Source organism: Uloborus diversus, chromosome 4, assembly GCF_026930045.1.
Source record: "Uloborus diversus isolate 005 chromosome 4, Udiv.v.3.1, whole genome shotgun sequence".
Taxonomy (NCBI): Eukaryota; Metazoa; Arthropoda; class Arachnida; order Araneae; family Uloboridae; genus Uloborus; species Uloborus diversus.
Genome location: NC_072734.1, coordinates 157873176 through 157898733, shown reverse-complemented (window position 1 = coordinate 157898733; position 25558 = coordinate 157873176). Strand labels below are relative to the sequence as shown.

At 32.7% G+C, this 25558-nt stretch overlaps 1 protein-coding gene across 1 annotated transcript in view; it reads left to right on the top strand.

The window, feature by feature from the left end:
- LOC129221340 (formin-like protein) overlaps positions 1 to 25558 on the top strand; it is a 114422-nt gene that overhangs the window by 66944 nt on the left and 21920 nt on the right. The window contains 11 exon segments of the mRNA XM_054855807.1: positions 14226 to 14309; positions 16509 to 16595; positions 17120 to 17199; positions 17636 to 17719; positions 18584 to 18791; positions 18884 to 18960; positions 22270 to 22441; positions 24033 to 24293; positions 24447 to 24495; positions 24587 to 24639; positions 25187 to 25328. Coding sequence (XP_054711782.1) covers positions 14226 to 14309; positions 16509 to 16595; positions 17120 to 17199; positions 17636 to 17719; positions 18584 to 18791; positions 18884 to 18960; positions 22270 to 22441; positions 24033 to 24293; positions 24447 to 24495; positions 24587 to 24639; positions 25187 to 25328 — 1297 coding nt within the window.

Genomic DNA, 25558 nt, shown 5'->3' with positions numbered 1-25558 from the left:
GCTTTCGATGAACAATTTATTCAAATGAATGAGAAATGGTATTGCGTCTTGAGAAGAAGGATCGAATTGTTGTTATGTCATCGTATTGATGAAGGCTGATATTGGGAAAATGTTCGTGTGGAACACAGCCGCAGATTAAAGGAAGTTGAAAAGTTTTGTTTTGCTTTCTTTTGAGCAATCACGATTGCTTATTGTTCTCATTTGACCGTTTTTGATGTTCCGTGCCTTTCACAACTTTTACCAGAAGCCTCTGCAGCACCACCGCCCACCGTCCTCTGCAGGTGGCGCGGCGCGGCTGCTCCGGTCCTGAGTTATCCGCTTCTCCTGGTCAGAGGCATCCATGTCCTACACACACGCACGCTCACACACTCACACATATACACACACACGCCTACGTGCATACACACAGGTCTACGCACAGACAAGCCTACGCACTTACACACATAACTATGCACACGTAACCGCCCAAGAGGAGAGGCAGACTTGGGGGGGAGGGGGGACAGGAGTTGTTTCTAGAAACAATAATTCCAATGAGTAGGGTCCTGTCTCAGTTCGTGATTGCGAAAAACATAATTTGGATGCAGAATTTCAGAATTCAAATTAGTTTTATATATATTTTTTCATTTTCTTTTATTTTTGTTCTTTTTCTTTCTTTCTCAAATTTTTTGAAATGAACTACTCAGACATGTGATTTTGCAATATTTTTACTGAATTCAGTATTTTTTGAGAGAGCAAAATACTGTATGCAGAAAAAAAGGGGCATTGGAAGCTAAATTCAACATGTTCCAGTTAATTTCATGCATCCAATTAAAATGGTCTGCTGTATAGATACAAAAATACATGGGAGAGCTTTCAGGTGTAGTACAATATACTAACAGTGTTGTGTTCGTTCACACAGCCATGCAATTTCAGTATTTTTTATCCTGTTTGGGTCACATGTCTGACTACCGGAAATCTCTTTTTACGTTGGGAATGCTTCTGCTAATTTTTTCATCATTATTGCTTATCTTAACTCATTTTCACTGCAGGTCTCAGTAGAAATGGTGCCATCACCAAACATTTTTGTTTGGAAAAAAAATGACCTAACCGACGAATCCTTAATTTTATTTTCTGCATTAGTACATAATTCATTCAATAAATACTACAGGGCAGAGTTGTTTGGTTTAAACCACACCGAGAAGAACCAAATGGTTTTAAAAATAGAAAAAAATTAAGAGAAAATCATTCTGGATTTTTTGAAAAACAAAATCGTTTTCCCTCAAATGTGTTCATATATTTTACATATTATTGGCAAACTATGTTGGAAAAGAATTAAGTAATATCCACAATAAAAAATTATGATTTTCTTAAAGCCTCTTCCGTCTACTTGTAAGTGTTTTCACTGATACATTAGGTAAATGATTGCATGATCTGTAACTTTTTTTTTAATCTTTAAGCAAAATGTGTGTTGATCATTTGATCTTTAATGTTATGTATTATACTATTGTACAGAAGACTTGTGGTTCATTTGTATGTACTGCAAAATACTTCTTGTGTTTAAGAATGCATGATTTTAATTTTACCTTTATTTATTTTTTGTCGCAGACAGCAGCAACCTATGAGGAAATTAATTTACAAGATTTTTTTTCTTGGTTTATTTATTTATCATGTATTAGCTCTCATAGTGAATTATTTCTTTGATTATTTATTTACGCCCTGGTCTGTTTACGTTCAGTAATTTTTTTATAGTTAAATCTTTAATAATAATATTTTAGATGCTCGATTTTTTTATTTAAATTAATTTGTTAAACTATGGATGCTTTATTCCATAAGCTTATTCAGAATTCATTTGAAAAACTAGTAGATGAGTCTTGAAGGATTTTTTTTTTCATACTTAAGTATTTTTGGTATATTTTTTATAATTTTGGATAATAATTATAATGAAATATTAATTAACCAACTGATTCCTTTACCAAAATCAAGTAAAACTAAGAAAAAAATTGCCTTCATAAAATTTGTCAAATTTAATCTAACCCTCAATACATATATCTAACATAAAGAAGTGTGAACTTTTGCAGTTTTTCAAAAATACATATGTAGCGTTTCTGAAAAATGCCTAACTGCAACCCTTGTGAAATGTTGAAAAATTGAAGATTTCGGGATATAAAATAATCCTTTTCTTGGGAATTGCCCATTGTTTCGCTACAAGAGACAGCTTACTACGACACTACGAGCACGTTATAACATTTTGGAAAACTTTATTTATTAATTTTTCACGCCATTCAGGTATCTAAAGATGAACCTTAATGCCTTGAGCTTGATGTTACGGCTGGGACAAATATTACCCTATAGTAGTCAAAGAGGAATTCTATCTGAGATGTCGTATTGCCCTCGCAAAAGACTTAACTGTAACCAGTTTGTTGCTGAACCTAACTCAGAAAGCAAACTTTTATTGACAATTTTTATTTTAAAAGAAATCCAGAGATCGTTTTGCTTAGAGCTTTGAATAACATCCCCACAACTTTCAGGGACTGTGTGCTCCATTGAATTAGGCTGTTTTGATGTGGAAAAGATTTTTTCATTGCATGTTTTGATGGAAATTCTCAAATGTGAATGGTCTCTCTCCCTCTTTTTTTTTTTCTTTTTTATTACAGGTTGCTTTATTTTTATTCTTTTGCCCCAAATCGTCCCGTTTTATTAGTCTTGCATGGTTGGTTACATGGAGGAGTGTGCAGAACACTCATCCAAAGGCGGGACCTGTGTAAGTTAATAGGTTTATCACTGTCGCTAATGAGATGCCGAAGGTCACCAGTCTTGTTGCACGACAGAGACATTGTAAAAGAAGAGGCTTCGCCTTCTTTTTTTAATCTCTATCTGTTTTTGCTAAGTCGGTCAAGTGTCGTCTTCACATAATCTGATACTTGGTTCGTCTCTCACATCTGGGTACAGCCCTCCACTTTGCTCTCCTTCAGTTGATGTTTTCCTGTCGTTGTGTTGACGGTTCGTTTTTAAGTTCCTATCTCTTCTTGGCGATGATACAGTGTTATCTATCTGCCTTGTGGATGGTACTTGTCGAGAATTGCGCGACCGTTAATGAGTCACGTCGTCAACTTTTCCGTAATATTTTCCCGTTGCAATCTTTTCTGAAGCACGACAGGGAAAATACAAAGCTATCGTTTTTATGCTAAAAGCACGCCACCCCCCACACTCTAAATCGATGTTTTCCTTTTCTTAGTCGTCCTGCATTGTACTAAAAGAATATACGATGTGCGCAAAGGTATTGAAGACAAAAGTTTGATTTTTGACTGCTAAAAAACAAGGTTGTAAAACTGACAATTTTACCAAATTCTGTCCTTCAATCATGTTAATTGGACTGCAGATATTTTTTTTATTTTATTTAGTTTTTGGGGGACTGTCTATAAATGATAAATTTTTGACACCCTCTCCTTGCCAAAGTTTTACATTTGATTTTACCCCCCCCCCCCTCTCTCTCTTCCCTCCCGCTTTCTCACTTGTAACGCTGTCTTTCACAAACATTTTATGCTTAAAAAACGCGTGATGTTACACTTATTGTTGCCCCCTCCCTCCTCCTTCTGTCACTATTTCTAGAACCCCCTCCTCCCCTTAAATCGTGACATCATTTGTAGATAACTCCAAACTTGTTTGCTAAAAATTGAATATTGACTGAGCACTGGTAAAAATTTCAGTAATTGCTCTACTAAGTTAGTGGTGTAAAAACTAAAAGTGCTTCCGAAAATTATTACATTTGACGCAGCTAATTGCAAGACAATAGGAGCATTTATTTTGACAAATTTGTAATAGTTCAAAATATCCTTTTTTGACTTTTTTTTTTTTTTTTTTTGCATAGTTTTTTTTTCTAACTTTTTTTTTTTTTTTTGAAATTTCGAAACTTATGTATGCTGCTTGTAAGGAAAATTCCTTTTAGTTCCCACTCAATAGTGATGTGAAAATAGGATTATTTTGTAACGAAAAGAATTTGAGGCATCGAATTGGAAAAAAATTACATACGAAAACTAAGAACTGCAACGGTTCAAAATTGAGTTCATAAGGGAGAACCTATTGATTGATGACAGCCGCAACTTTTTAGCATTAAGAGCTTAAATGTCTTAAGTAATATAAGTTAAAGTAGAAAAGAGATGTACGAGGGTCAGTTAGAAAGTTTGTTGCACTGCTCAAAAAAACAAAAAAAAGGAGTAAAATTTTACTATAACTTTATTGTTATCTTAAAATTCCATTCAAAATCTGCTTTTTAACATAACTACCTCCATTATTTAAGCATTTGTCAAGGCGTAGTACAATTTTTTCGATGCCTTCGGCAAAGAAATTCCGTTCAATGTCCGATAACCATTGTAGGGGTTGCAGCTTTCACTTCATCATCCGAATGGTATTGTTGCTTTGAAAGTTCTTGTTTCGTGGGACCAAAAACAATGAAGTTAGGAGGGGAAAGGCTTAGGGAGCTATGGAGGGTGATCCCACACTTCCCACCTAAACTTGGTCTTCCCTCGCACTCAGCTTCGTCAATATCTGTACGTCCATTCTCAAATATGTTGCACCTTTTCACGATAGCTTGACGTACCATTTCATTTTCACCATTCATTTAATGCTACTGACCAAAAATTTCAGAGCAGTTGCACTTTTTTGCCCACAAAATCGAATCGCTGCACGCTTTTCCAATTTGGACGCTATTTGCAGCTGTTGAGACTTGTTTAAGACTGATTATCAGAAAAACTAAACTTGCATTGGGGAAGCCTCTACGTCACACGACACACAGAGTTTCATCGAAATTGTCTCCGACGGAACATATTTACGAAGTAGTGCAACTAACTTTCTGACTGACCTACGTACTTTGAGTTTGAAAAAAATGTTCTAGTTCATGGCTTCACAATGTGGAAATGAGCTCTCATTAGTTGGGAAAAAAAGTAAAAACATTGGAAAATTTTTCTGTAAAAGCATTTTTTCCCGTAAAAATGAAGATATCAATGCAAGATTAAAGTTTCGCCAATTTTATATTAACAGAACCGAAAGGTGAAAATCCACAACGAAAAATAAATTCGCAAAGCTTTTATTCTCGCGATTGTGACGGGCTAATGAAAATCGCGAAAAATAAAACCGCGCGAAAATAAGTGCATTCACAGAAGTTGAAATCGAAAACGGAAGTCTGCATGATTTTCTGCTACAACTTACTACTTCAGAAAGATGCTGGATTTTGGACGATTATAAACTTGTCGGTTTTGCATATGTAAGTGCGAATGATGTTCCCGTGATCATCCGAAGTAAATTATACTTTTTTTTTTTAATTGAGGGGTTGAGCTCTCAACCGTCCCGCTGAGCTTCGCAGTGCTATAGAGTTCATTACCACCCACATCTCTTGCTTGATGAGTATGCGTTGATGTGAAAGGATTGTGGAATGTTGTCCGTGTGCTTATGTGTCGGAAGCATCCTTAACCGTTTTCCAAATGTGACACACACAATCGGAATGTCCTGTAGCTAAGCAGAGTTCAATGATTTTCATTAAATGGCGTACATATTTTATTTATTTATTTTTTTTTTTTCCACTCTCTTTTACTCTATAGCTATCTTTGAAGTTTTGGAACAGGATCTTTGTCGATTTGTGTTTTCAATCCTCTTGCGGTTCGTCATAATTTGATCTGTAATACGTTTTGTAGGAGTCAGAAAATTAAATTACCTTATTTACATTCACTAAGCATTAGTTCATGTTGTACGATTCCACTTTATTTCTTGTACTGTGTCGAATATTCATGTTACGAAAAATCCCTGTTCCATACCAGATGTTAAGGGAGAAAAGACACTCGTAAAATGATTTTTGATGTAAATTTTGACTATGTATTTCCTGTTTTTTATTTTAAAAGTTTCTCTGCATTTAGCTTTATAAATTTTTTTTCGACATTATATTTTTAACTCCATATATCTCGACGTCAAAAGCATAGCTTAATGTGTAGTTAGTTCTTTGATTCTTTAATTTCATATGTTCTCATAATAATATGTTCAAAATAAAGTTATGGTGCAATAATATTGAATATTGTGGACGAAATTTATATTTTCATTTAATAACCAGCATTAGCTATACTTACCAAATTCACCCAAGGGAGGGGGGTGCAAAGCAAAAAAGGTTAAGAACCAGTAGGCTGCAAAATGATGACAACTTATCTAACGTCAAAGTTTAATAATTCTGTTGCTTTTGAATCCACGCCAAAATTATGATGATAATTTCAATAGCAATTAAGAATTTTTTTAACCTATTTAGCGGTACCAGTCACAAAGATGGGATCTGCGAATTGTGCTTCTTATTAGTCTTTATAAGGTATAAGTGAATAGCTTAATTAATATGCTATGTATGCTCAATTGAGTTATGTTAAAGTGCTTTATTTCGCTGTCCGATAATTGTGACCTGATTTGTTAATTTCTTGAATTCTTGGTTATGTTCTCTGTCATGGTCTGGGAATTTTTCTTTTGTTCTTTCTTGGAACCTTTGTTCCAAACTTTCACAATAGGTTCATTAAGGTAGGAAAAGTTGTCCCGCTTTCTTCGCCTGTCGATTATTGAGGATCGAAGACAACTCGGTAACATTTCAAGCTGGGACTTTTTTTAAGTGAATTTTTAATTTTATCAATGAAGTGCTGTGTTTTATGTCAGAGTTCTTTAAAAAAATCAGTATTTTTTTCTCAAAACCTATTAGTCTAGTTTTGTTCTAGTTTACTTATTTCTTTGTATTTATGTAGAATTTTTCTATGACGCAAGTAACTCCTTTTGAAACGTTACTCTGATACTTTGACTTCCATACGTACCCTAGAACTCTTAACATAATAAACTTACAGAGTTTCGTCAAATTTGCAATTGCTAAGACTAAAGCAGATCTGCAAATTTTTTATTCATCTATTTTATTAATTTATTTATTTTCATTTTTGTTATCCATTGTGTTTCAGCTTTATTGTTCAATCTTGCTTTTATTTGGTTTCCGCTAAAAATAAAGTACGATTAAAAAAAAAGTCTTATTTCCTATGGTGAGTATGGGATCCGAAACCCGTTTGTTATTAGTGATGTTCCGGATATCCGTATCCGTAGATATCCGAGGGAAAATAAAGATCCGTATCCGTTACTTTTTTGACGGATCTTAAACGGATCATTTCTATTCTAAAAATTTTTAAATATTTGAACAAGACTCTTAAATTTTGTTTAAATTAGGTTTTATTCCCTATTTAAATAAAAGGTATCATTTCCGAGGTCAATTTGTATCCCCCCCCCCCCCCCGTTGCAAAAAGGAAGGGGAAATAAGTTTTAAAAGTGTGTATCAGTCCGTCTTTTTGTGGCATGGTAGCTCCTAAACAGATGAACCGATTTTGATAGTTCATTTTTCGTTCAAAAGTTGACTTAATCGAAAGTGTTCTTAGCTTGGCCTCGTTTTTGTAGAACTTTAATTACCGGGAGATATTAATTAAAAACCGACTTAACGTTTTTCACAATTTTGGTAGTAAAAATTTACCCGTACGTTAAAAATGTTGGCCCTAATTGAAAGAACGAAGTTTTCTGCTTTTGATATTTATTTGAAACTTCCAACTTATATACAGTAAGTGCTATAATCTTGTTAAGTAAATTTTAAATGCAGTTCTACGCCTTTATTCGCGTGATTGGTAGCGATTTCATAGTCGGAAGATAAGGAGAAAAAGCTCAATGATTTAAAATTTTTACCTGCTGTCTGTTCATATTTGTTAACAAATGTGTAATCTGACCCGCGAAATTCATCTTAATGTGAGGTCGCCTCTCTGGGACATGTTTTGTTTTTTTTTTTAATTTAATATTAGTTTTTATTGATTTGGGGTTTCTGTTATTCTTCATTTTTGTTTTTCTCGGCATCCTTCAAAAAAAAGTGAGACTAAATTCTCTATTTACTGTTTGTAAAGGTGTTCCCGGCTCTGTATTTCGTCGGTCGGAGTAAATTCGGTGGAATGGGCCAGCGCTGCATTTATGCTGAAATAAAATGCCAAAAACTATTTTTAGCCTGTCCAGTAGCAGCTTTACGCTCTTGCTCCTGTATCCTACATCTACCGAGTAAGCTTGAAATAATTTTTCACATTCCATCTAAGCATTAATGCAGCGCTGGCCCATTCCTTCGAACTCTCCCTCAATTTTAACGGAGATTTCTTTAAAGAGTAAATCATAGTCTTGATTATATTTTTGCCGCAGTTGATTTTTTTTGAAGAAACTGCCATTATTTTGACGGGAATACCTTCCGTAACAAATTTTACACTTGGATAGTTGAATCGGGTAAAAAAAATTTTGAGATCCGTATCCGTGGATCTACTTTTTTAACGATCTGGCACATCACTATTTGTTACACATCTCAAAAGCTCATTTCTGTAGATACTGTCCTTTAAATCCCCACCACAGCAATATAATGTTGTGAGTCAGACGAAAATTTTACTGCTTCCCTGCTCATCAATACGAATTGCAGGACAACCAACTCTGCGTAGAAGTTGTATAGGAAGGCAGCTTTCCCTCTTTTCCCCTATAGCACCGGGGGAAAAAACTTCCATTTGAAGCTGTTTCTCCATTCAAACTTTTAAAAACCCAAACAGGAATATATTAAGTTGAGGAATATCAAAACACGTTCTTATTTTTGTAGGTTTTAGTTGTAAATAATCTGTGCAATAGTTATTGATCTTAATGTAAAATTATTGTTATTAAGGAATAGTAACAAAAATCTTACAATTATCTTGTTTAACAGTTCTTCACCTAAAAAGTTTTTTTTTAAAGGAAATTCACCGTTCTTCGAATTTTTTCTACAGTTTTATACCTTTCGCGGGCGAAAATATGTTGTGAAACGCTGTGTAGAAGAATAACTCGCGTATTTACTTACAAACAAAAAACAAAGTACGTGTACTAACTCCGTCCGGCGCTAATAGTGATAAATAAATAGATTAAAAAATAAAAAATAATATATGTCCGAAGTGACTGCTTATCGCGGTTGCGTTAAAAAAACGAACTACGTCACTTCCGGCTGTAATGAGCTCTTCTATGTTGCTACTACTTACCGGGAAATCTCAAGCACGATGTCTCTTCTGATTTATGCGTCCCGTTGTCGAAATTGTAGTCGTGTGTGCGTCATCTTTGGCTGATGTCATTTCGCCCTGTGACGCGCGATATCATTTTGACGCCCGCAGCGTTTTCTTTTAATTTTCTTCCAACTTCTATTGTCATTACTGAGAACTAACGATCAAGTGACTTTTCCAAAAGAAAAAAACTCCGAGTGTTAAGGTTCATTGATGTATAGGATAATTAAGTCGCATAATTAGTAATAGATTACTGGAATGAAATTCATTCATACCAAATGTTTTGACATCACTTTTTTTTTCCTTTTGAGATTGACCCGTCAATTATAAATATGAAATGCAGTTTTCAATTGAGAGCAATAACAACGTGGCTTTATTTTTCTTCATGTTCATTGTGAGAGATATTCTGTATACAACGTCTGTGACCAAGGGCGCCCATATGCAAAATTTTAAGGAGGGGGCTAAGATATTTTCCTTATGGTAGAACAGGATATTTTCCCCAAGGAAATCGATTCTAGTACAGCTCAGAGTTATTAAAATTTGACATTTTTAATAACTTATTCATTAATTGCTGAAGAAAAAAATGTTTTTACATTTTTGCAAAAAAAAAAGTGCTAAAAGCAAGGAAGTTCTAATTTCAAAGGGGGGTTCGAGCCCCCATTTGCCTCCCCCCTTATGAGCACTCTTGTCTGTGACACTTCTTGCTTGAACTTACACTTTGTGGGCTTTTTTCTGAAAAATATTAAACTAAGCCCATCATTTAAGGGGGATGTAGTCAGGCCCGTTATTTCAAACTTTCAAAGGGGGGAAGGGTCAAAGGGTATGTTATGTACTCAGTGCATATTGCATCGAATGTGGAAGTACATCTATTTCTCAAAACCGGGGGGGGGGGGGCAATTAACCCCCTCCCACCGACCCTCCCTCCTAAATGACGGGCCTGGAACTAATCTTTAGCACAGTTTTTCAGCCTGGGTTCCGTAGAGCTCTATAAGGGTACAGTGAAACCTGTGTAAGTTGACCACTTGCGGTGCACTACTTTAGTGGTCAACTTATAGAGGTTGAATTATATGATATAGATCTAATTCTATGCCTGAAAATAGCTGTCAACTTAGACAGGTGGTCAACTTTACATGTTTTACTATACCTGGAACTTGGACTAGCACTTAGGTGATCACAACCCTAATCAAAGCAGCTAGATTTTAGCAAAAACTTTTTTTTCGTTTAAAAAAAAAGATTTAATTCTTTTCCTTGTAAAAATAAATATTTATAACAATCTCAATAATAATAATATAAATTCATTATAAATAAATATTAATAGGCATAGAGTTTACTTGTGAAAATAAATATTAATATATAAATGTTTGTGTTTATTATGCGAAGAATATCTTAAAATCCCCCCCCCCCCCTAAAAAAATCATTTAGCTATTTTACCATAAATTATCTTAAGAAGTTTTGTAACATGATGAAATAAAAGTAAAAAATTATTTTCTAAATTTTAGGGGAAATATTTTTAGGGGTATTTTCTGATTCCCCCCCCCCTTTTTTTTAAATTTATTTCATTTATTTTTTTAGAGGAAGGGGGGGAGGGTGGGTCCCTTGCTCTTAGGGAGTCTTTGTGGTAATTAGGAGGAGAGTGCACTGTTGAAGGGGGGGGGGTGCTCTACATACCACACATACGGTCCCGATTTCTGTCGTTTCTTTTTCTGGGGAACAGGGTGAGACCGAGGCCTTCGTGGGTCTCGGTGAGACTGCTTCATTAGATTTATCAGATACAACCAACAATTTTGGAAAAAAAGTTTGGAATGTTAGTTTGGTCTATCCATTTCTATCAGTTTTCTTTTGTTCAAATATTTCAATTTTTAACCATTTTTCCATTTACTAAAAGTCGCCAAGCCACATTTTTATTAAAGCCCATTTATTGTGTGTTTTTATTGTGTGAAACTTTTACTTTGTGTGTTTTTTGTGAAATGTTTTGGGAGAATAACTCCAAGCCTCACGGCGTTAACGAATGTCTTGCACGCCTTGTAACTAGTTCAAAAACTTCATAATTTAATGTACAGTTAATTAACCATTCATATTTAATCTTTCAATTACAACAGCCTTAGTATTGCTAGTCATTAGCACTATTGTTTTTCGGGACAATTGGGGCCCAAAAACCAGTTGTAAAAATCAGGACTGGGGCTGAAAATTCGGACAGTCCCGAAAATTTCAGGACGTGACGTGACCTTCGTAAAAAATTCGCTTTCTTCTCTTTTTCCCCTTTTTTAATGCCTAGCAGAAAAACAGCGCGAATTTGCGAAATATATCTAAAATATATCAAATTGTGTGTGTGTGTGTATATATATATATATATATATATATATATATATATATATATATATATATATATATATATATATATATATATATATAGCAAGTCCTCAAGAAATATAAGGGTTTTTTTCTCTCTCTCGTTTTTATTCAATCATCTCTAATTTTAAAGCCCATTGTTTATTGATGAAGTTTGATATTTCAATGAATCACTAAGGAAAACTGCTCATCTATGTGAATGTTACAAATTGCTATTTTATTTAATTCTTTTTCACAATTAATATATTTTTTTCTTCTTCATTTATTTATTTTAAAGTTTTCCCTGCTCCCGTCTTCTGTTTTGTTTTAAAAATTGACATTGTACTTTTAATTGCACAGGAAAACTAATCGTTAATGTTTCAGTTTGTTTGACAGTTATTTCAGTACATTTACCAGCTTTTGTGCATTGGAAAGATTGCCAACTACTCCGCAGTTTGGAAAGTTTCTCTGCAATAACAGACGAATGCTCATATTCTTCTTTTTCTGGGCCCAATTTCAAAACTTTTAATAAAATTCAATCTTTTCTATTTAAAAAAAAACAGTTTAATGATATTTGTGTAGATATAGAAAGTTGAAGTTTTGAAAACTCCAAGTGTAACAAAGTTTTATGAACAAAATTAATTAATTAAATACTAATTATTATTTTTATACTTTTTAATTAAATGATCAAAATTCTAACACATTGGGTAAATGTTTTATTTTAAAGGATTTTTATGCACAGTATTTGAAACACTTTAAAATCGCAGAATGCTCCTCAAAATTTTTGCTCTTAACTTGCATTTATGCTGTAGTCCAATTTTTTTCTTTTCAATTTATTGAAATTTATATTTTTTGTGTGTTGCCTTGCCTGTGTGTTACTGGAATCTCTACTAACCAGATATAAATCACGATAATCCTTGAAGAATGAAAATCTCATGATTTACCAAGAACCGAAGAAAACCCTCTAGTTGTAGAAAAAATGGGGTACTTTATTTTGATTTCCATTTTCGAGTGGGAATTTTGCATATTACCCCCCCCCCCCCCTTTTGTTTTGGAAACTTGCCAACATCAAGCTCGTGCTTTGCAGGAAAGTACATGCTGTGTTTAAAATTTCAATCTTTGTGCATTTTGTAAATTTTAAAAATATTTTAAAAGTTGAAAGGTATTTTGACACATGCTACCTTAAATATGCTTTTTTTTTGTTGTTTATTTCCACACTAATTTATTTTTACAAAAATTTGGTTTAATTAATTGAATAATTGACCTCAGCAATCATCGCTGTTATTTGCCGAATCTGACTCTTCAAATAGCGGGGCTTTTAAATCGGGCAAAAAACGATGTATTAGATGGCAAACTTTTGTGGACATTAAAAAGCTCATAAATAATGGTTTATTAAAACATCACAGTAAATCTTTAAAATGATTTTCAATTTTTTTAAACTGCTGATTGTAGTCTTTATGTTTTAAATAGTACGCTTTTACTGTTATCTTAGGTCAGTTTTAGTCAATCTGATTCTTACTGTCCACTTTTAGAGATTGATTTTTAAGCATGTATAGTGTGGTGTAAAAAGTTTGTCTAATGCTGAAACATATATATGAACTGGAACCAGGGCTTAATTTATACTAAGAGAAGTATGGGAACCCTATAGTTCTCAGATTTTTTTTTTTTTTTTTCGTGCATTAATAGGCTGAATTTCTCCTAAAATGTTAAAATTTGCGTAGAATTGAAAAGAAGTGCTGGAATTCAGCTCCTGCGAGCCCCCGTGCAAAGTAAGCCTTGACTGGAACTGAATCAGTGCTCATTTATTAATTATTGTAAAAAAGTTCGCACTTTCAAACAGTCCTAACTAGTCCTTAATCCTTAAAAATCTCATTTTATCTTTGATAAATCCTTGAATAGTGCTTGAAAACAATTTCCAACTTTGTGCACGAACCATGATTCTACTATTAGTGCTCAAATTATTGAATTAGAACATATGTTTATTAAGGGGAGGGGGGAGAGGAAAACATATTCTCTAAAATAATATTTTCCTCCTCCTAAGCTAAACTTCTGAAACATAGTCTCTAAGATAATGTTTTAGATTATCTAAGAAATCTAAATAAGTTCATCAGTGCCAATTGCAAAATATATTTTTAGGGAATAGAAATATGATTTCTATCAATATCATGTATATATGCTTAGTTGTAAATGTTGTCCATACTGCATTCTCTTTCGCAAAAGTGTAATGGGGTCGTTTCCAAAATTTTAAAAGTGTTTTTTTTTCCGAAAGAGCATGCTTAAAAGCATAGGATCTGACCATTTTTAAAATAATTCGACTTGGTTTACTATTTTTAAAAAATTATTTTAATCGGCGCTCTTTTATTGTTTAAGCTTCTGCCGATGACATCACAAATGATGAAATGCCATTCGCAGAACGTAATATTTAATTCACTTCTTTATTCATGTGTACTGGCAACGATATGGTTGATAGCAAACGTAGAGCGCAATATTTCATTCACTTCTTGATTATCATTACTTGGAATCGCGACAGACAGATGCGCCAAAATGCGTCATTTGTAATTTCATAAAGACCATGCCTTGTTTGAAAATCGGACATTTTAAAATACTAATTAAAAGATAACTGTTGGGAAAATTTAAGTATTTTCTGGGTCCATGTTATTTTTATTTTCCTTCTTCTTTTAATTTCAGTGACTAAAAGTATTACTTTTGACTGAAGGAAACAACCCCATTTAATTCAACTCTTGCTGTTCATGCTTTAATAGTTACTTTCAAATTGTTGAAACTGATTTTATCCTATGTATTTTAACTGTTGATATTTTTTCCCACTAGGCTTCTATGGATCTCCCACCTGACAAAGTGAAACTTCTAAAGCAATATGATGATGAAAAAAAATGGGACATGATATGTGACCAGGTATGAATCATCACTGTGTACATCGCTGCTTTAAATTTATGTTTTTTCTTATTAACATAATTTAATAGTGTATAATTTTAATAAGTCTTGAAGCAATTTTTATTTCACCAGAAAAACCAAAAAATATTTTAGGTGTTACCCGTTTCCAACTTCTCGGCAAGTGACTATTTGTAGCGTGAAAAAAAATAACTTTCTCCTCTCCCCCCACCCAGTTATAGGTTCTATGGCAGATCTAATACGCTATTAGTTACAAAAAACTGATTGTGATGTAGGTTTACCTCCACAACCTTCAACCATACTGCCCTGAATTTGCAAAAAAAATTTCCACCTATTTCTCATTTTCATCATTTTCCTTGATTTTCTCATTTTTTTTTCCTTGGAAAGCACCTATTTTACAATTTTGCCATTAATTGTTTTCTATTAAGTTACCTTGCAATTTTTATAGTGTGACCATATTAATATTACATTATATTAATTTCTATAATAAATATAGAAACATGGCAGTTGCCCGCCAACATACTAACATATAACTAATAAAAGGGGTTTGAGTGCTTTATTTGTGCTTGCTTACATATTGCATAAATTAGGCATGCTAGCACTATACATTACATTAGGAGTAGGTCCAAATAGTAAATTATTCTGTACTTTTCCCTTTCACTCAAACAAATCTCATCAAGCAGACTTTATTGACCATAACATTTAGAATACGCATAGCAAAATATTAATTTAAAAAATGAATTAAAAGGATACTTATGGTGTCAATTGTATCACATTTGGCGACTTAGTCGCCTGCTCCAGCGAATGAATAAATGCCACTTAATGCTATGTTAGTATGACGCCGTACGATTGCTAAGCCACTATATTTATTATAGAAATAAAGATGTCTAATACTAATTTGATCACTATAAACATTGCAAAGTAACTTGATTAGAAACAATATATGGCAAAGTCGTTAAATAGGTGCTTTCCAAGATACTAACTAAAACAACCGACTTGGTTTTACATGAGATCTCACACTTTTTTTACGATGGAAGCGATACTTGTATTTTTGAACAGTGACGTTTTTAGTGAGTTTTGTTTCTTTTTGTGTGTAATGCTTCTTTATACAGTGGATAACAGTTGGAAATCAATTGCGTCAAAAATCCCTCTAAAATACCTTTCTATATAAAGAAAATAGTTCTAAAAAAACCCCTTTCAGAATGAGAAAATATTTTAAAATATCATGAGCATTTTTTTAAACCACATCAGAATTCAAGCAGTAGCTTCAAAAAAATCCCTTTTGCATATTTTGAGTATTCTCTAAGCATCCCTATTAGAATGACTAATGTCAGTCCATCAAGATCAACCATTCTAAAATAACATTAATGTATAGCTAAAAGTCCTGATTGGATTGAAGTCACTTGTAAAAGCCTCCATTATTACTACTGAAATCCTTGATTATCTTCTGTCAGCAGTAGTCTTCTGCCGGCAATTTTAAATTCATCCATTACAGGAAAAGCCTCAATGCAAAACCAAAGATTTTATTAGTTCACACTGAAACAAAAAAGGGCAACAGATAATTTATTCCAGCTGTTTGTTCTCATTGATTTCTTCATGCTAATTGAAACAAAGCTTGTGCGGACAATAAATATCCAATTTGAAACTTGTTTTTACTTAATTGAAAACGATTATTACTTTTTCCCTAGTTAACCCCTTCAATCTTTCAAACCATGAGAAGAAAATCTTCTAAGGGTGTGTTTTGCGGGCTTCGACAAAATAGAGACTATACGATAATTATTTCGTGTAGAAAGAGCCATTTTATGTCATTTTTGGTCCTTAAATTAAGTTTTGAACGGTTCAGTTCTCTTTTAATGTTTCATACCCCCTCCCTTCCCAACGCCCTACAATCCTTCTCGGGTGCAAATAATAAGGCCTTGATAAATTGGGCCAGGACCTGAAGTCAACTGTGGCTTTGTATAGGGAACATACAAACATACATCCACATATATTCTCTGTTCTATTTATATAGATTTATGTATTTTTCAAAGTTTCAATTATTTTATTCCCTAATAGTTTATTAATTCGTTTCTATTGTTTTAAATTCTAATTCCTAATATTTTACAAATTTATAAATGTTTTGAAGTTGCTGTTTTTCCTTTTCTTTATGTGGGAAACTATACCTAATTCCCCATCATGCATCTAATAAATTTGTTTTTCTAGGAAAAAGTTATGGCCAAAGCTTCACCAGCATTTTACCTTCGCAAATTAAAAACATATCTAGATCCAAAAGCCTCAAGAAGTTCTCGGGTATGAATGTTTTAGTTGTTTCATTTTTGCATTCTTTTATTTTGTCCTAATGTTGGGTATTTCATTCTTACACTTAAAAATATTTTATTTTTTTACTAAAAAATCCACTTCGTTTTTAGCAGTTAGTTACCGCCCCTAATCCAGGGCTAAGGCAGAATTACATGCTATATACCAGACATCACTCTCTGAGGGTCCTTGTGCCTGTCACCGAAGTGACACAATATACCACACAGACCGGTTATCACATCCTGAGAATGTAGTTTTGTTCTTATTAGAACTCCTCAGTCAGGAATAGTGAATAACCAAGCTGGAGGCAGATGTCTTCTCATTGAAGCTAAGCGTGTCAACAAACTGGTAGATAAAGTGAATTTATCCTCACCAGCGAATGTCCACTGCATGGTGCGATTCGACTCGTGAAAGCTGGGTATTTTGCAGTTAGTTACCGCCCCTAAGCCAGGGCTAAGGCAGAACTACATGCATGCTACTAATTTTTAAATTTAATTTATGCATTTTGTCAATTTCAGAAACGGAAAATTCTTGGGGATGCAACATCAACTCAGGTTTTAAGGGATTTGGAAATTTCTTTAAGGACAAACAATATTGAGTAAGTTTTGCTTCACCATCCATGGTATTGAATATATTTGATGCATTGAATAGCTTTTTAAGCCTTTGTGGTCAAAAAGTTTTTTGTTTTGTATTGTCCCCCATGTATTAATTAAAGTAATGAAATGTATAACCTGTATATCTTCAAATTATAATTATTTCTACTTGTTTGAGAGGTTTTGAATCTTCTCATCAAAAAATAAAAAAATGAAGCTTTTTTTCCCTTGAAAAATAACAAACCTAGACATCATGTTATGCTTGATTTCATTAACATTTGTAATACTTGTTAGATGCATCAATATTTTACGTTTGCGAACATAAATATAACACTAGTATAAAATCCTTTCATTTTTTGCACTTAGGATATGATTAATGTTTTGCTTTATTACAGCCACTGTACATTTATTGAACTACAAGTGGTAATTCTGTATTTTCAGGTGGGTTAGAGAATTCCTGAATGAAGAAAACATGGGCCTTGATGTTTTAGTTGATTACCTCTCCTTTCGTCTTTTAATAGTCAGGTATGATTTCTTTTCCTGTTACTTATATAGAGAGAGACAGATAGATAGATATGACTTTTATATATATATATATATATATATATATATATATATAATTTCTAACGTAAGTAGTGCAGGGGTCCTCTAGTCCCCACAACTTTTATTTCTAAATGTCATGAATTTCGCCTAAAATGTAAAATTAGAGACAGATTGATAGATATAAGACTTAATTTCTAGCATAAAGTAGTGCAGGAGCCCTCTAGTCCCCACAACTTATTTTTATTTCTAAATGTACTGAATTTTGCTTAAAATGTTAAAATTTAGAGACGGATAGATATAAGACTTAATTTCTAACGTAAGTAGTGCAGGATTCCTCGAATCCCCACAACTTTTTATTTCTAAATGTCCTAAATTTCGCCTAAAAGGTTAAAATTTGTGTAGAATTGAAAAGAAGCGCAGGAGCTCAGCTCCAGTGGTCTCCTTTCCAAATTAAGCCTTTGATAGACTGATATGTTATTGTGGAAGATTAAAACCAGGTAAATGTTGTCATTCACATACAGTTCTGCACCTTCGATTTTTCTGAGTCAAGGGCAAATCTTGAAACTGCCACCCTTATCAATCTTCCTTCAAGTTTTATATGGAGTTACAATGAGTAAAACATAAAAATTGGGTGGATTTGCCGCCTCTAGAAGTTGCTGCCTGGAGCAAGGGCCCTGGTTTACCCCCCCCCCCCCTTGTTCACATAGCAAAGGCATCAGACCAAATATTTCCACTGTATCACCGGTGAATGTTGACATTCTTCAAATTTCGGTCTTTTACAGTAACATATTAATGTATGTTGTGGGTATTATTAATGAAAATCATTTCTTCATTGAATTTTTTTAGGCATGAGCAAATTGTTACACAAGCAAATCACGAGGAAGAAATTATACCGAATGGAAATACTTTAAATACAAAAAACAGACCTTTACTTCACGTTGAGAGCCTAAAAGTGCGAAGGGCGACGAAACACATAGCAAAGCTGAATATGGGTGAAGCCAAAGATGACATTCATGTATGCATTATGTGCTTACGAGCCATAATGAATAACAAGGTAACTTTTCATTCTTATGCTATTGAGCTTTTGTTTGTATGTATTAAAAATTGGGAAAGTTTCATGCTAACTCGGTTTTCATGTCTTTACAGTATGGCTTTAATATGGTAATAGAGCACACACAAGCAATCAACTGTATAGCACTAAGCCTAAATCACAAAAGCTTGAGGTACAAATTTTGATTTTGTTGTTTGCTTATTATTAATCACCCATTTTCTTGCATTGATAACTTTTAAGCTCAATGAATTTCAATAAAGAAAATGCGTTTATTTTTTTTTTAATTGTGGAAGTGTTGCAGCTTAGCAGTAATATTTTTAATCTGGAAATTAGTTTTCTTTCCTCTATTCTGTTGTTCATATAACATTTCATAGTGTTTATACTCTTTGCTGTTATGACCATAATTATGTGTATTTATGTAATATTTAAGCTTTTTTATAATTTAATTTGAAGTTTAATTAATATATATTCTCTAACAAATAAGTTTTGACTAGTTTTCTTTTCAATGAATGATTCAAATAATCTCTTAATCATCGCAATTTTTGCCATCCAGTGTGCAAATTTTCAATCCCGGATTGATAAAAATCAATTGGTTTCGGTGAACCAAAGTGCCTGGAGTTGCAATTTGGGTATCAACCAAATTTTCAAGTTTTTGTCTCTTAGAAAGATGTAGTGATCCAATTGAGAGAAAATCAGATGGTGCTATGTCGGGCGAGTGTTCCAGAGATTGCTAACAGAAAAGTGGTGAGGTGATTCTGAAATACAATTATGCAACAATACAATACTCAAGAAAGATCCAGGGAAAATTTAACGAATTGTGGGGTTTTGTCTTACCTACCATGCTCCCTAACAGGGGCGCCGACTTGGAAAAATTATTGAGGGGGCTGGGCCAGACATCACCGGGGGTTTATGGGGTTATGTAACCCCGCGGAGGTTACCCCCCCCCCCCCCCCAAAGAAAGGTCGTTTTTTGTGCCTTGAAAATGCCAATTTACATACTTTCTGGTGTGTATAATTTAAACAAACAAACAGTATGTGACATGGCGTTTTCAAAGTAAAACAATCCAAAAATTGGTATACAAATTTTTCTGGTTCAACTAGATCATGCCACTTGTCTTAGTAAGAGACATTTTTTTTGTTCTATTTTATGGGGAGTCATGCAGTGCCGTAGCTAGGCATGGAAAAGGTACGGCGCTTGACTTGCATTGAAGGGCACTCCCAGAAACTCCGACTTAAAAAATATTGGGAGGAAGGGGCATGCCGCAGGAAATTTTCTAAATCTGAGATGAAAAATAGTGAGTTTTAAAGTTTTTTTAAAGCATTTTAAAGTCATATAATCAACAATAGAACCCCGAAAAATCGACAAGGCCGACACATATTTTTTGGCTTTGAAAAAAGGAAAAAATAAATACGAACACACACAGTATTTTTGTAAAAAGGTAATTTAATTTAAGCATGCTTTTTAAGACCAGTTGTTTTTTCATTAGTGATATCGGCTAACATATTCAAGCGTAAACGCAGTCTCTCAATGTCTAGGTCACTTTTGAAAAACTCAGTTGATTTTTCAAAATGTTTCACCTTTGTTTAATAAAAGCAAGCACTCTTGTTCAACTTCAATGACCTGTGTGCGTCCAGTTGATGTAAATCGCCCAACAATGCAAAATTGCACCATTTTACAAACCTCAATGTATATTGCCTTGTAGTACACTCGAGTCCCGACCTACGCGAGGGATGCATTCCAAGACCCCTCGCGTAAGTCGAAATTTTGCGTTGTGGAAAAAGGTATGTGTAAATTTTTTTATAAACGTACCCATTTATTTTAGACACTTGTAAACACCCCGTCAAACTGTTAAAAACCATCTCTTAACTCTACTCTAACTTTACATTCCTGTTTCTTACATAAAGAACTGAATGTTACTTGTTTTTTAAAAATACCGTTTTATTCAACATAAAATACTGCTACGATGTACAAAATCAATGATCAATGGGAAAGAAAGAAAAAATAAACCGGTATACGGTAAGCACAGTATATAGTAAGAAAAGCAAATGCATCTTTAGTTGTTCTGAACAGTCGATCCATTAATGATATTTGTACACAATACATGAGCAGTTTCCATTTTCATAAATATTTGCATTTTACTAAGACACTACTCGGTGAATTTTTACGGATTTCCTTTTCTTGACTTGTAATTGTATGTATGGAAGATTCACTCATATCTAATTCTCGTGCTACCTTCAACGCATTTTTTAGTTGAGCTTCAGCTTTTGAAGAAGCTCTAGCTTTTCTTTAATTGTCAGAAACTTTCTCCTTTTATCTTCACAAACTTTAAATGAAACAGCGCTCTTAGGTGTCATTATATTTCATTAACTTTCGCATTTAAAATGAAAAAGGAACTTCCACTCTCAGCGATGCTAAAAGGAAAAAGATCCATTCATGAAAAAAAAATAGTAGCCAAAGCCGATACGAACACACCACGATTCCTTCCCGAGAATTTTCGTGTTGCGGGTGCGGAATTCGCGTTAGGTCTGAATACTGGAGAAAAAATCGCGTTAGTTATAGCCATTTCGCAAAAGTAGCTGGAGTCAACTGTATTCCTTTTGGATTTTGAAAGTGTGCGGTGAGCTGCCTTCGTTGTTTTCACTTCTTTGGTATACGTCGATTCCGAGGAAGGGAAGGATCATCATTTTGTGAAGGTTTTCTTTTAAACACAATTCCTAAAAGTATTCAAAATTATCACGCCTCCCATTTTATATACAAATCATGCTCTCGTATATTTTTTCCGGGTCAGCATAATGTAATTAATAATTTTTTTGATTTATTGGGGGGGCTCTGCCCCCTCAAAAATATTTTTGAGGGGGCTCAGGCCCCATGGAGTCGGCGCCACTGCTCCCTAATGTTGTACCATGTGATTTCCCTTTCATATTGATCCCTCTATGACAAAGGGCTTGAAAATTCGATTGATATCCAAAATGCCTACTTCAAATACTTTGCTCCAAGACCAAACGATTCTTCTTGACTGAGGATTGACAATCTGAGCTAGAAAGCAAAAGGTTGTCAATAATAAGAGGAATCATATCAATGAGTAATTATAGAAACTTGTCAAAAAGTTAAATTGTTTGTAAAAAATTTCCTTTTTGGTGTCACTAAATGTTATGCTCTTAAAATTTTCTAATAAATGTACGCCTGTTTCTTTTATAAAGAGTTAAATTAAGCATGTTACTTTTCATGTCGTAGAGAATTTTTTTTTTTTTTTTTTTTTTTTTTTTTTTTTTTTTTTTTGTTTATTTAATGCAGCAGTACTGAAAAATTAGCATCCTCATTTCTTGCTTGCCTTAAAATTCTTTTAAAAGATATGTGGTTATGCATAGATTTTGTGTTAGCTTTGTATATGTATATCTATATTTATATGTATTCACCTTTTAAAATAGTAATAAGTTTTAATTGCATTATTTCCATTGATGCACTTTTACTTTTTGTAAAGGACAAAAGCTTTGGTTTTGGAACTCTTAGCTGCAATTTGCTTAGTGAAAGGAGGACATCAAATCATCCTGGCTGCGTTTGATAATTTTAAAGAAGTTTGCGGAGAGAGACTCAGATTTGAGACCCTTATGGAATATTTCATAAACTATGAAGTTTTTAATATTGATTTTATGGTAAGATTCAGTTTTTTTTTTTTTTTTTTTTTTGTGTGTGTGTGTGTGTGTGCATATTTAGTTTTTGATTTATAAAAGTAGTGAAAATTTAAGTGATATGTTGACAAGTTCAATTGAACTATCTAAACTATTATTAAGGTTTTACAAGTATAGTTGCAAAATGTTACAGTGTACTATGTTTAGCAAAACCAATAGTACAATTTAAAATTACTTTATTTCTTACTACGTATAGTATTACCTCTAGAATGAATGAAAATTGCTGTAAAAATTCAAAATTTCAAACAACTTGTTTAATAATCTCTAAATATGTTTTTACTTCCAAAAACAAAAAATGAAGTGAAGAATTCTGTAACTCATTGATCATTTTCAAAGAAATTAAATGTTATGAAATTGATTATTGATATTGAAAACCATAAAAGAGTATTTTGCCTTAAATGTGTATAATATGTTATGATTGCAGGAATGAACAAGGAAATTAAAGTAGTTATTTATGTTTTTTTTAATCTGCAGTGCTTCAAAGCGTTCAACCCAAACTATGCAAAAAACTATAAAACTTTGGCCTGTTACAAATAAAACGTTATCAATAGAAATGTAGCAGTTCTGTACTTATTTTCATGTGCATCTTGTATATAAATAAAATCTTTCATATTTGCATATTGGGTCCAAGTAGGTATTCAATATATGACCAAAACACAATTAATGATCTTAAAATATATTTTAAAAAGAACTCAGTATTTAGATCTTACATTTCTTTTTAAAATCACAAAATAACTTTAGTACAGATTTAAACTATTATCCTTTCATTTATTTTGCAATACTACTTATTGTTATGTAGGTGAAATTCTTTAAATGGAAAAATATTTTAAGTATGTACTGCTTCTTTGTGCCATCAATTTTGACTAGGTTTTTGTTACTAGCTTTAGTGTATAGCTAATCTGAACAAGAATTAAAGAGTATCACAAAAAGAAATAAAGCAATGTGTAGGAATATTTTAAATTTTGTATTTTTCCAAAAAGAATCAACTGTGGACATGACTCTCTCATGTTTTTTATTTCTAATTTTTATTCCACTTTTAATGTCTCCAGTTTGTATGTATGAATTGTTAGTGTTTAACTAATCTGAATAGCAATTGAAGAATATCACAAAAATAAACAGAAATGTTTAGGAATATTTCTCCCCCCCCCCCAAATCTAAACTGGTAACATCACTCATGTTTTTATTTTAAATTGTTTTTCCTTTACTTTTAATGTCTCCGGGTTGCATGTATGTATTCTTAGTGTTTAGCTAATCTGAATAGGAGTTGAAGAGGATTGCAAAAATAGATGAAACGTATAGCAATGTTTAAAATTTTGTTTTTCCAAAAAATCTAAACTGTGGACATCACTGATGCTTTTTATTTATTATTATTTTTCTTTCACTTTTAATGTGTCTACTTTGCTTGTATGCATTGTGAGTGTTTAGCTAATCTGAATAGAAATTGAATAGTATCGCAAAAATAATTTAAAAATATACATAAATTCAAATTTTGTGTTTACCTAAAAATCTAGTCTTTGGTTTTTAATTATATTTCTTTCACTTTTAATGTCTCCAGGTTGCATGTATGCAGTTTGTTAACATTGTTGTTCATTCTGTTGAAGACATGAACTTCAGGGTTCATCTGCAATACGAATTTACTCAAATTGGCTTAGACGATTATTTAGAAAAACTAAGACAGACTGAGAGTGAAGAGCTTCAAGTTCAGATCTCTGCATATTTGGACAATGTTTTCGATGTCGGTGCTCTCATGGAGGATTCGGAGACTAAGAGTGCCGCTCTGGAACAAGTTGCTGAGTTGGAAGAACAGTTGTCGAGGGTAATACTAATTTAATTTTCTTTGATTCTTCTTAATTCCTTTTGGTATTTCTTTTCATTTTCTTAGTATGTTTTAAATGTTTTTTTTTTTTTTTTTTTGAAGTATATATTTAGTAAATTCATCTCACCCCCCCCCCCCTTTCTTATATTATAGGCAAATGAGCAAATTCAGGAAATGGAAAATGAGCTTATGGCAAGATTAGGTATAAATTAATTTTTGTTCATAAATAAAATAGAATTTATAATTCTGTTATTAAATGTAAACTGTCTTATACTTGTTTTTTTATTTTTCAGTTGAATTAGAAACACATTTAGAAACGGTCACTAGAGAAAGGAATGACCTTTTGGTAATTTACTTTCTCTCCTTTTTCTTTTCTTTTTGTTTAAACCAAAAAAAAAACTTTTCAATTTTTATTATTTTTCATTAGTTTTTTTGTTACAACTTTTTAAAACTTCTTAATGGCTTAGTTAATTTATTGCTCTTTAAAAATATGTTAAGAATTATTTTAATTGCTTTAAGTTTTATTATAACCAGTTATACATAATTTAAAATAAAAAAGACATTTATGTTTTTAGAAAATTTGTATTGTTAATTAAATGTATCGTCTAATTAAATGTACTAAAAGTTTTACCTAATGAGGATTAGTGTGAAACATAATGTCATTATGCTTACAAGGCAAATTTTAAGTGCCAAAACCTTTTATTTTTTTTATCATTGTAGTTTGAAATGTATTTAATAGATTTTTTTTTTTTAATTTAATTAATTATTTAGGGAATAGTAGTCTTGAAATTTCTAAGCCTTAACTATCATTAACATTCTATTAGTTACTTATTTTTTCTCTGAATATTTTGTTTTTGAACCTAATTGAATCAAAGTGTATTTGTTTAATTTAGGAACTGCACAAACAGACAGACGAAGAACTAAATACATTAAGAAGAGCGGTGTCACAAAAAGAGGAAGAGTCTAGGCAGAGGCAAAGTCTTTTGGAATCAAAAATACAAGAACTGGAAGTGTTGCAAAACACCCTTCCTAGAGGTAAATATTTTTCACACAAGCTTTGCTATAAATTGATTGATTTAATCATTGATTTTTTTTTTTAGCTAGATTGATTTAATCTAAATTGCAATAGAGGAATTTCTTTTGTGGTAGAAATTTCACTTGCACTTGCAAGATATAATATAAGTAATGTTTTCTTTTCTGTAATTATTGCACAAATTTGCTAAAATTAAGAAATTTCTTCTCAATATAGTTATCAATCATTACTG